This window comes from Symphodus melops, assembly GCF_947650265.1.
Source record: "Symphodus melops genome assembly, chromosome: 9".
NCBI lineage: Eukaryota > Metazoa > Chordata > Actinopteri > Labriformes > Labridae > Symphodus > Symphodus melops.
In genome coordinates, this window is record NC_136699.1 from 26,269,267 (window position 1) to 26,281,364 (window position 12,098).

General features: G+C 48.5%; 1 protein-coding gene and 1 long non-coding RNA gene across 3 annotated transcripts; both read right to left on the bottom strand.

Annotated features, from left to right (window-relative positions):
• Positions 1-3,002: 3,002 nt before the first annotated feature.
• slbp (stem-loop histone mRNA binding protein) lies at positions 3,003-6,473 on the bottom strand. Of its 2 annotated transcripts, none has more exons than XM_079351542.1 (8): positions 6,256-6,473; positions 5,304-5,432; positions 5,096-5,212; positions 4,946-5,011; positions 4,734-4,856; positions 4,139-4,294; positions 3,952-4,060; positions 3,003-3,481 (listed from the first exon to the last, which is right to left on the bottom strand). In XM_079351542.1, the coding sequence occupies exons 1-8, from the start codon at positions 6,306-6,308 to the stop codon at positions 3,413-3,415; spliced, it is 822 nt and encodes a 273-aa protein (XP_079207668.1). In that variant the 5' UTR covers positions 6,309-6,473; the 3' UTR covers positions 3,003-3,412. The 2 variants fall into 2 exon arrangements, with proteins under 2 accessions (XP_079207668.1, XP_079207667.1); XM_079351541.1 differs by having other exon boundaries at positions 4,946-5,017; positions 6,256-6,471.
• A 1,543-nt stretch (positions 6,474-8,016) lies between these two features.
• Positions 8,017-12,098, bottom strand: LOC306829804. Its single transcript, XR_013779905.1, has 2 exons — positions 12,046-12,098; positions 8,017-8,705 (listed from the first exon to the last, which is right to left on the bottom strand). It is a non-coding gene; the product is annotated as an uncharacterized lncRNA (long non-coding RNA).

The window sequence follows — 12,098 nt, forward strand, 5'->3', positions numbered from 1 at the left end:
CATTGTTAAACTAAATGTGAGTAAAAGTGGAGCTCAAGACATTTTGGACCTCCAGGTTTCAGATTGAAACATCTTCACATGTCGCGGATGTTTCCATGGAAAGTGTCTCTTGAAGTTCAAACTGGAATCTGGTTTAAATTGTTAGATTGAGTTCAGTTTGTGATCCAGCAGGAGGAGGAGCCATGCGGATCCTCCAGGACTCTCTCTGTGACAGGATGAAGACCTCATGTGTCTCTAGGGGATCCAATCATTACCAGGACCTTTCATTACACTGATTCACAGGTCAAGTTTGGTCCCACTTTTTAGTCTCCCGTCACTTTAGAGTGAATCAGTGAAAACAAACATCGATCACTCAATAGTTTCTACATGTGTGAAGTTTCCTCGATGATTGAAGCGCAGCTACTTCAACATGTGGGACAATAAATCACAGATATCAGAACTGTGTTTCTTTCCTCCTGTGGAAAATAAACGTGGTTGCTTTCTTATTTCTTATTAAGCCCACAGCAGGTGGGTCATGTGACCCTGATAAGGATGATCCTTTTTTGAATATATGCAGAGTCTTTGGAAGAGTCAGACAGTTCTGTTTGAGCATGTTGAATCATGTCTCCTGCAGTATTCATCTGACGTATAAACTTTCATCAACGTGAGTCTCAGGAGTCTGATTGTGTGGAGTCAAGTGTTGATAATCAGACAGAAGCAGAGCGAGGCTGCTGTTTGAAATCAAGAGGACCTGCAGAGCCGGTCACAGATGACTGCAGTCTGAACTTCTCTCTGAAAAACACTTTGAACTAAAAATCAATCCGATCAAAATGGAATCATGAGGCACCCAAAGATCCCGGGACCAGACAGCACAGGTTTATTCATCAAATAAATGTCTTCTCTCGAAGTAGAGTTACAGGGTGCTTATGTAGTTAGGCCACGCCCCCTTATCGTGGTTTTTTTTTTTTGTCAAAATACAGCGGTTACAAAGTGTTTACGGTGAACAAACGTCCACTGATGCAGCGTCATCAATGAGTCATGACACCGCAAAACAAACATTTCATACAGCCTGTCGTTCACCTCAGTGACACACCTGCAACACCTCAGCGGCTCCCCCAACCTCAGTGCCTGCTGCCCCGTTTACAAGCAACACACTGAACCCTCAGAGGAGGAGCACAGAGGCTGCAGCCTTCAGCTCCATCAGAGGAGCACAGAGGCTGCAGCCTTCAGCTCCATCAGAAGAGGAGCACAGAGACTGCAGCCTTCAGCTCCATCAGAAGAGGAGCACAGAGGCTGCAGCCTTCAGCTCCATCAGAGGAGCACAGAGGCTGCAGCCTTCAGCTCCATCAGAGGAGGAGCTCAGAGGCTGCAGCCTTCAGCTCCATCAGAGGAGGAGCACAGAGGCTGCAGCCTTCAGCTCCATCAGAGGAGGAGCACAGAGGCTGCAGCCTTCAGCTCCATCAGAGGAGGAGCACAGAGGCTGCAGCCTTCAGCTCCATCAGAAGAGGAGCACAGAGGCTGCAGCCTTCAGCTCCATCAGAAGAGGAGCACAGAGACTGCAGCCTTCAGCTCCATCAGAGGAGGAGCACAGAGGCTGCAGCCTTCAGCTCCATCAGAAGAGGAGCTCAGAGGCTGCAGCCTTCAGCTCCATCAGAGGAGGAGCACAGAGGCTGCAGCCTTCAGCTCCATCAGAAGAGGAGCACAGAGGCTGCAGCCTTCAGCTCCATCAGAAGAGGAGCTCCATCAGAAGAGGAGCACAGAGGCTGCAGCCTTCAGCTCCATCAGAGGAGGAGCACAGAGGCTGCAGCCTTCAGCTCCATCAGAAGAGGAGCACAGAGACTGCAGCCTTCAGCTCCATCAGAAGAGGAGCACAGAGGCTGCAGCCTTCAGCTCCATCAGAAGAGGAGCACAGAGACTGCAGCCTTCAGCTCCATCAGAAGAGGAGCACAGAGACTGCAGCCTTCAGCTCCATCAGAGGAGCACAGAGACTGCAGCCTTCAGCTCCATCAGAAGAGGAGCACAGAGACTGCAGCCTTCAGCTCCATCAGAAGAGGAGCACAGAGGCTGCAGCCTTCAGCTCCATCAGAAGAGGAGCACAGAGGCTGCAGCCTTCAGCTCCATCAGAGGAGGAGCACAGAGGCTGCAGCCTTCAGCTCCATCAGAGGAGCACAGAGGCTGCAGCCTTCAGCTCCATCAGAGGAGGAGCACAGAGGCTGCAGCCTTCAGCTCCATCAGAGGAGCACAGAGGCTGCAGCCTTCAGCTCCATCAGAGGAGCACAGAGGCTGCAGCCTTCAGCTCCATCAGAAGAGGAGCACAGAGACTGCAGCCTTCAGCTCCATCAGAAGAGGAGCACAGAGGCTGCAGCCTTCAGCTCCATCAGAGGAGGAGCACAGAGGCTGCAGCCTTCAGCTCCATCAGAGGAGGAGCACAGAGGCTGCAGCCTTCAGCTCCATCAGAAGAGGAGCACAGAGGCTGCAGCCTTCAGCTCCATCAGAAGAGGAGCACAGAGACTGCAGCCTTCAGCTCCATCAGAGGAGGAGCACAGAGGCTGCAGCCTTCAGCTCCATCAGAAGAGGAGCACAGAGGCTGCAGCCTTCAGCTCCATCAGAGGAGGAGCACAGAGGCTGCAGCCTTCAGCTCCATCAGAAGAGGAGCACAGAGGCTGCAGCCTTCAGCTCCATCAGAGGAGCACAGAGACTGCAGCCTTCAGCTCCATCAGAAGAGGAGCACAGAGGCTGCAGCCTTCAGCTCCATCAGAAGAGGAGCACAGAGACTGCAGCCTTCAGCTCCATCAGAAGAGGAGCACAGAGGCTGCAGCCTTCAGCTCCATCAGAAGAGGAGCACAGAGACTGCAGCCTTCAGCTCCATCAGAAGAGGAGCACAGAGGCTGCAGCCTTCAGCTCCATCAGAAGAGGAGCACAGAGACTGCAGCCTTCAGCTCCATCAGAAGAGGAGCACAGCGCTTTTCATGGAGAAGTCCAGTGAAGACTTTTATTTAGAGGTTTGAAAAGATGACAAAATGTGTTTTTATATTTTTTATTTCCAAGTTTTCACAATGAAGAAAAAAAAAAAATCGAAAAAAAAATCAACATTTGTATTAAAAACATCCAAAATAAAAACTGATCACAGCTCAGAACAAAAACACACTGAAGAAAAGAAACGCCATGTCTGATTCCTTCCAATCAAAACACTCCGTTTGGTGTCCTGTGAAGGTTTTCTGTCCGGCGTGTGAAGACGAGGAAGAAGCGGAGTGAACCCGGCTGTGAAAGACTCCCTGAGCAGATTCTGGAACCTCCGTGTCAACAACGAGAGAACTAAACGTCAGCAGAGACTCTGACGCCGTGCACACCTGGAGCAGATGCATTGTGGGAAACACGGAGGGCTGCGCCGCCAGAAATGGATGAAGCAGGTCGTAGTTGTGCAGATGAAGAGCTAAACGGCGGGCTCGGCTGTGGAGTCTGTCCGCTGGACTTTAACCGGAGTCCCCATACAGTCTTCATCCTGAGCAGGAGAGAAACACAGAGTCAGAGCTGAAACAGGATCCTCGCGTGACGTGTTCGCAGATTCAAACGTTCATCAGGTGGGATGTTTGTCTGAGTCAGACACCTAAAACACGCTGGATTTATTTGAGGTAGTTGGTCGTGTGACCGTACTTGTGTTGCTTCAGCTCTCTGGCGTCTCGGCCCTGTGCGCCTCCTGGTGGTGACACAGAGCACAGCAGGCTACACAAGGCTAACGACGCATGAGCTCTAGAAACAGACTTCTGCAGAAAGGTTCAGCTAAGAATCCTTTTTTGTTTGACAAATCACAAATCAGCGTTTGGATTTCCTGGCTCCCTCGAATGAATCAGAAATGATCGATCCATCGAACTAACATTTCAAAAAGGTTCTTCTCCTGTCGATGACAGCCTGACCTTTTACACACCTGCTTTTGCTGTCTGTGTTTGTGAACAGTGAGAGAGAGTAACTGACCTCCAGTGACAGGCTGCGAGTGCTGAGTGGAGCGGGGGCGTCCTGCGAGTCTGACAGCGAGGGGAAGTCCAACTCGATGTCCATGACATCATCGAGACCCAGCTCGTCTCTGCAGAAACACACAGCTGATTAACACGGCACAAGTGACTTCTCTGTGATCCTCCACATTAACCCCAAGTCTCCTTACACGTCATGGAGGGGTTTGTCGCCGCCTTCCTCTGAGGGGGGGTCCCAGGCGTGCAGCTTCACCTTCCACAGTTTGATCTGCTGGTCCCACGAGCGCCGGCTGTACTTCCTGAACTTGTTGGGGGTCTTTGGGTGGACTCCGGCCTGACGCAGGTGCCTGCAGAAACGGGGGGAAGAATAAACTTTCTGACCCAGAAAAGGAGGACTTCCTGTTTTCGTTGAGTCTGCCATAGATGTATATGATGATTTATTTATGGTCAGAGTGCTCACGTCACTCAGCAGTCTCCATCACTGGACGATATTTATCAAAAGTTTGATCAATGATCAGGCCAGCTCTGTGACTTATTATGAGGATATACAGGTCACATGATCCAACAGAGACGTCCACTCTTTTATTGTTTGCACAATAAATACGTGCAGGTGATGAAGAAGTGAGGTCTTTATTCAAACTGAAAATCACACTGGATGATGAGCGCTCCACATTTAAAGGTATTCATGTAAACTGGGCGTGCGCACGTTTCAGACCTCAGATCTTAGTAAGAACACTAGTCTGTACTGATGTGGTTTCTGTTAAACGTGCGAGTGTGGGAACTTACTTGGGTACTTCTTTGATGTATCGGTCGTAGGCTAGCGTGTTCTTGCCGTAGTTGATCTGCTTCTGTCGCCGTAGCAACACTCCCTCATCAGTCTCCATGTTGTCTCCTTCTCTGGAGTCACAGCTGAACAGGATGCAGACAATAAAGCACTTAGATCTACAGTTCAGTTTGTTCAATGAGCATGTGGATCTGCGTAAAGGGTCCGGGCGTACCTCCCCGAGGAACCGGAGGAAGCGCGTCTCTCTCTCTGGACGGCGTCCCCTCCCAGTATCCTCCTCCTGTAACTGAAAACAACAACCAGTGAGTGGCGAGCAGCCTTTCAGTGGAGCACAGACTGTGGATGATGAGCGCGGTGTAGTTACCGCTGCATGTCTCTGTGCACGTCTCTCCTCATCTCCTCGTCGTCCTCCACCTGACTGCCCCAGTCTGACCGCCGACCGCAGCGAGACACGGGGCCGCCGCTCTCGGGAGTCGTGAAGCTGGAGAGCAAACAAACCAGAAAATGAGGGGTTTTACTTAATGTCACCACGTGCGCTCGTGGGCGTGGCATATCGGCGTGGATATATTTACCTGTCATTTCTGTTATCTGGCCGTTCGTTCTTGTGAGCCTTGTCGCCGCCTTCGGGGTCCCTCTTGGTCCTCAGACTCCCGTCGACCCCCCTCTTCCTGCAGTGGGACCACCGAGATGATCCGTGACTCCTTCACCAACACAGACAAAACACACGGTCTAAATATTCATAAACAAGCAGCAACACGTTGTTATAAAACGCCTTTAACACAAGCAGGGCGGCTCGACCACAAAAACCCCTGAGCCCGGAACCCTGAGCCGGTCTGAATGTGACGGCGACCCGTCATTCCTCTAACAGTTAACTGTTTGTTCAGACGCTTTGGATCCACTCAATAACAACTATTCTTTGTCTCCTTTTCTCTCCACATATCATTGATTGTGTTAGTACTTCATCTCCTGACTCTCCCAGTTGACCCGGGTTAGCTGGGTGTTACAGTGTTAACCGGTGACCCGGGTTAGCTGGGTGTTACAGTGTTAACCGGTGACCCGGGTTAGCTGGGTGTTACAGTGTTAACCGGTGACCCGGGTTAGCTGGGTGTTACAGTGTTAACCGGTGACCCGGGTTAGCTGGGTGTTACAGTGTTAACCGGTGACCCGGGTTAGCACCGTTCTCCTTCACACAGCTCACAACAATAATTAAGTGAACCGTGCTAACTGCTAACGTTAAGTGACCTACTTTACAGGCAGCCAATGAAAACACGACTTTTAAACGTTAAGAGTAAAACAGAGGGAGCTAAGCTAACATGAGCTAACACAGAAGAGACTCTTCACTGAAGCTCAACCAACTCACACTTTCATCAATAAAACAGGATGTTTGTGTTAATTTAATCAATAAAACAGGATGTTTTTGTTAATTTAATCAATAAAACAGGATGCTTGTGTTCTAGTTCAGACTGAGACACGATGAAAGCTCTTCATGACGGTTTATAAAGAAACGTTGGTCTCGTGACTCACCTGTTTTCGCTGCTCTGAGCTTCACGTCGTCTCTCTCTGTTCCACTCAGACATTTTATTGATTATTGATAATTAGTGTAAAGAGTTGTTGAAGTGTCTGAACGCGTCTTCACAGCAGCCTGCAGACCCAGAGTTACCGCCAACTGGGAAAGGCGCGCGGACCCAAACAATCACACCGGGGACGTCACCGGAAAGGGGCGTGGAAACTTCTTCTTCTCTTTTTTATTTGGCGTCATTGACTTCCTGTTTTCGTTGACTCAGCCCGAGATAACGCTTTAAAACACTTTCTTTATGTATCGGTCGTAGGCTAGTTCATAGATATATATAAAAACCGATGTTTATATCTAAAATAAATACAGAGGCTGTGTATTTAGTTATAATTATACTGGAGGTTACTAATATAACATACCTGGGACAATTAAATGTTGTAAATAATGATTTAATATAAATGCCTTGAGTGTGTGTAGCCATTGCTTTAGCTATCTGTTTATATTTATGAAAGCTCGTGGTTAAAATGATGCATTGAGTATGCAGAAATACACATCTCTGACCATACCGGTCAAGTTTTGGATATTAAGGAACGGGTGTTTCCCGGCCAAAGCGGGATATTTAACTGCTATGTGTCTGACGTTTATAACAAATCAATCCGTTTGAAAATTGAGCGAGTCAGGTTTATTTAAATAGTACATGCACCATTGACATCAACGTACTGAGGGGGGGGGGGGGGGCAGCTGCCTGACCCAAGATGGCCGACACGTTGCTACGTCGCTCCCCATCGACGAACAGCGCGAGAACAACATCTATGGGCTTGTGTATAATACCTGGAGCGTCACAGTATATGCTCTTTCTAGACATACTCACATATACACTCTTTATAAATATATATAATTTATTTATAATATATAAATAAATACACACATGAACACTTGATTGTTGTACAGTCCTTGTGTGTCCTACTGAAAGGTGCTTATGTACTATATTATAAACACACCTTCCTTCACTGACACTCTCTAACACATGCACACTTTCTCATCGTCATGTTGCTGGCGCTCATATTATGGGTAACAAATACGAACGTGTCTGCACATACAGTGCTATACACCAATTTATTTTAGAGAGGGAGAGTCTTCTGGAAGAAATGAATTCAAATGAACAATCATACTCGTTTCTTCACTAAAATAATTCAAATGAATTCATTTATATATTTATCAATAAGCCATAGCCTACCATGTCTTTGTTAGAGCATAATACAAAGTCTTTTGGAATGAAAACACGTATTTTTCAACGTGTCAAGCGTCCTGTATCATAATTACATTTCTGCTGTTTGTTACAAACCAAACCGTGTGAAAATCCGTTTGAAATTCAGGGAGTTAAGATGATTATTGTAATCGAGGATAGACCTTCCTCAATAGAAATGAATGCAAGAGACCCATCCAAGATGGCGGCCGCGCTGCACGTGAGCTCCAATAGACAGCGTCAGTCGATGAGGCGTCTACGTATATTATGTCTATGCATCACAGTATATGCCGTGCACGGTGCTGTATAACACCTGGTATATGCCGTGCATGGTGCTGTATAACACCTGGTATATGCCGTGCACGGTGCTGTATAACACCTGGTATATGCCGTGCACGGTGCTGTATAACACCTGGTATATGCCGTGCACGGTGCTGTATAACACCTGGAGCGTCACAGTAGATGCCGTGCATGGTGCTGTATAACACCTGGAGCGTCACGTGGTATAATGAGCAGAGTCCAGAGGTGAGAGTTCTGTCATGTTTTTATTGGTATTTTTGGAGAAGACCATAGGTTTTACAACAGATTTAATAATAATTGAGAGCTCTAAAGAGAGAGGGAGAGTCATTCTACCATCCACTGTTGCCATCGGCTGCTTATATTGTCAACAGGCAAACTCCTAATCACCATAGAAACAAAAGAAAACAAGAAAAAAATCCAACATTTCTGATTTTAGTAAAGAACATCCAGGATTGCATCATTCAATTATTCAGAAACAAAAGGGTTTAACATGTCTTACATTGGGGGGGGGGGGGTCTTTAAGGAAGGAGAGAGAAACGGGTGGGTGGGGGTCAGTTGTCTCTTTACCTCAGTCTCCATGGAAACCAGACAGACACTGGGGGTAGGAGGAAGACAGGATGGAAGGGAGAGGAGGGTGAGTGTTTGTCTGAGGGGGGGGGGGGGAGGGGAGTCAGGGGGGTCAGGGGGCTACAGCCTCCACATCCAAAAACAACCTGCCTCTCTGTGTTTGTTTGGAGTGCAGATTTCTTTATTTACAGGTGAACATTTCAGCACACACATCGACACGCTGTCTGCCGCTCAGCCAGGAAGAGACACCTGTTGGTCCTGGTCACCAACACTGCTGCACCTCTGCTCGGGGGGGGTGGGGTGGGGAGGGGGTAGGGGGCGGGGCGGGTGAAGTCACACCTCAGAAACCTGCAGAGGCAGAAAAACATTGTCAGAATCACAGGTGACATTCACACTTGAGAGAGCTGCAGACAGAATCAGAGATCCTCCGTCTCCTGAAACCTGCAGAGACACGGAGGAGGAGGAGAAGAGGTCAAAGGTCAGGAAGAAAACTGGCACGCAGGAGAAGAAGCAGATCCTGATTCTGGTTTGAAAACACCTGAGTGGAGGTTCACTACAGTCCACTGATTGATCAGCAAGAACTGTCAATCACTGCGGAAGCTACAGAGCCCCGCCCACCTGTCAGTCACTCTCACTTAAATACCCGACTGACAGCAGCAACTTTATGAGACGTGGTTTCATACTTTGAATCTGTGAATGAATCCAGTGAAAGCCCCGCCCACTGAGAGCAGCTCGCTCGGCAGGAAAGCGCTCGAACCCGTCTACACCTAAAACCTGTCCGTTCACTCGCCTGGAAACAGAATCATTTTAAACGCACCGCCATGTTTGACCACATGTTGAATAAAGTTAATAGAAGTCGTATTGAAATCTACTCTGGTCCCAGAACACTTAGCATCATGCTAACAGAATAATGTACTGAAGACTGTAACAGGTTCAACATGTGAGTGAGGGAAAGAGCAGAGACTGTGATCGCTGACTGAAGGGAGAGCTGTCAGGGCAGAGGGTGTGTGTGTGTGTGTGTGTGTGTGTGTGTGTGTGTGTGTGTGTGTGTGTGTGTGTGTGTGTGTGTGTGTGTGTGTGTGTGTGTGTGTGTGTGTGTGTGTGTGTGTGTGTGTGTGTGTGTGTGTGGAGATACAGGACGTGCCTGAACCTCTGTAATGAGTGTTTGGCCTCAGGAGGTTTCTCAGTGGGCGAGGTTCCTCCTGACATTAAACACGCACACACACGCTCTCCGGTGTGTTCTGACATCTCCTCTGATTTTCAGGCTGCTTGACGGAGTTTTTTTAACTTCATTGGCTGTTTAAACCACAAGTGAGAGCAGCTCATGTAGTCACACACACACACACACACACACACACACTTAAACCAGCCTGTCAGTTCTCTGCTTCAGGGTGACATGCAGAGCAGCTCGATCGTTGACTCAGGGAAAGTTCTTGTGACCGGCTTGTATGAGTGACACACAGAAGCTAGGCTAACCATCGCTGTGATGTGAGTGTACGCTGTGTTTGAAATGACACGCACGTTCCTCCACCTGCAGCGCACTCATCAACTCTTTGAGTCAGTGGACCAAACAGACAACAGACTCAAACTATCGCCTGTCCTGAGAGCACACAAGCAAGAATTGACGATTTTAAGCAGACACCCCGTTTCGATTGTCCTCTGACGCTCGCTTGGACGGCTGAAGAGCGAAGAGGGCGGGGCTCTACGAAAACACTCAAAACGTTTGACTCGTGTCAAGAGCGGGGAAAAACTTTTACCGGCTCACAGCGAGCCGTTTGACGAGCCTCTGAGCGTCCTGACTTCAATACAAAGCAGTCTCCTTTAGTGTGTCCGCCTTCAAAATAAAAGCACCAGATGTCACACTGTTTGCAAGGAGAAAGTGAAATTCACAGAGCAAAGTAGGATGTATTCAACGGACGCAGAGTGCACAGCGAGCGTGCCGTCATGTGCCATGATTGGCCTATATGTCACGCTCGTGTTGTTCAGTAAACGATTTTGACGGCGTGCTGTGAAGGGGAATCTTCAGGGCAGGAGAGAGCCAAAGTTACCTGGAGCTGCAGGTGTGTAAACCGAGAGCTATGAGTGGGACTTGGTGAAAACCTTGCTCTGGGACTGTTCTGCTTCAGAGGATACCAGCGGCTCACACGCAGCAGGTATCCTCACATCCGGCATGCGTCATCATGAACCCGGATGTTTCTGTGTGAACACACCTGACGGCCCTGATGCAGGGAGGGGCCCAAAGAGGCGTACGCCACACTCCCACTTTATGATCTGAGAGGAAACGTGAGCAGGGTGAACAAACATTCTGAGGAGCCACATCGTCCAATCAGAGTCCAGTGTTCTGTTATTCTCAAAGAGGAGGTTTTATAACTCTTATCTACTTATGCACACGTTAAGTCCCGTTTTATTAATGAGACCCCAGGTCTGGACCAGGTCTGGACCAGGACCAACAGCTGTCTCCGAGTCTGCTTCAGGAGAAAAAAACAGTTAATGCTTTATCAAACACGTTTGCATTGAATAAATAATTCAAGAGAAAATAAAGTGAGAGAGAAAGTGACACTGAGACGTTCTGTGTTAGTTTTTGTCTCTGTGACACACACACACACACACACTCACACACACACACACCTGTCTCCATGTGTGAGAACACTGACAGCTCCTGATGCAGCTCGTTACCCGAGCAGATTGAATGTTCTGTTAACATCTTCTGAACGAGGCCTTCAATCATTCACTGATCCTCATGTTCACATTTTGTCCAGGTGTTAACTCAACGTCGACACCCGATGTTTCTTTACAGACCGCCGCTCTAATCTCCCACAGTTGTTAGTCACACCCGTCACTCGCGGCGTGAATTTTCCCCGTCAGACACGAGGGGCCGGTGGGACTCTAGGCGTGACTAAAGCAGAAACACTTCCTGTAGCTACGTACATGTCACACCTTCCTGGTGAGCAGAAAGAGTAAGAAGCAGCGTCATTATATGCACGGAGCTCGTGGCTCATTGGTCGATGTAAACGCCATCAACCCTCCTTCTGCGTTCACACATCAGCTCCCCTCGACCTCACAAAGACGGCTGTGAGGCGGCGGAGAAAACTCCACACCGGCTGCTCCCACTGATTTTTGATTGTTCTGAGATCTATCAGAGCTGCACTCAGCGAGACGAGTCTATCATGATGATGTCATCATGTATGACCTGTCTGCGTTTCCTTCTTCGTCCTGACTCATCATCATCATCATCGTCACTGATTGAGCACACAGGTGTGTGACTACCCTCACACACAGAGCACAGCAGGAAAGGTGAGGCAGTAGAAGTTAGAGAGACTGCAGCAGAGTCACAGTGTGGGATTAAAGCAGAGAGCCCGTCGTCCAGCCCCAACACACCAACAGAAGAGCAAGGCAGCAAAGTTAGTAGTCAAATTCCCCAAGGACGTCTTTGCTTCTGCAAGACAGACCAATTGTGTCTGATTTTATTTCAATTTGTTTGAGTGTGCCTCCTCAGACTGATGAAGATGTTAGTCTTCATCATTCAGCAGGAATTTAACTTTTCCAATCAGCTGGTTTTTGTCTGTTTTTGACTCGGGGGGGCACTGGGCTGTGGTCAGGGAGTCACACCATCTCTGATGGTCCTAAATACACGAATAAAACAAGCAATTGGTGTCTGTAAAACGTCGCTTGGCTGTTTGCTACTAACCTTTCATGTTAGGCTTGGGTTTGTCAGTTTGCTTGCCTGTGGGGGTTTGTGCC

Excerpts from the sequence above, each read along its gene's own strand:
- slbp (XM_079351541.1), bottom strand. The coding sequence starts at position 6,308 with ATGTCTGAGTGGAACAGAGAGAGACGACGTGAAGCTCAGAGCAGCGAA. Across the intron at positions 5,018-5,095 it reads GTGCACAGAGACATGCAGCG|TTACAGGAGGAGGATACTGG; the intron begins GTAACTACACCG and ends TGTTGTTTTCAG. Across the intron at positions 4,295-4,733 it reads TACATCAAAGAAGTACCCAA|GCACCTGCGTCAGGCCGGAG; the intron begins GTAAGTTCCCAC and ends CCGTTTCTGCAG.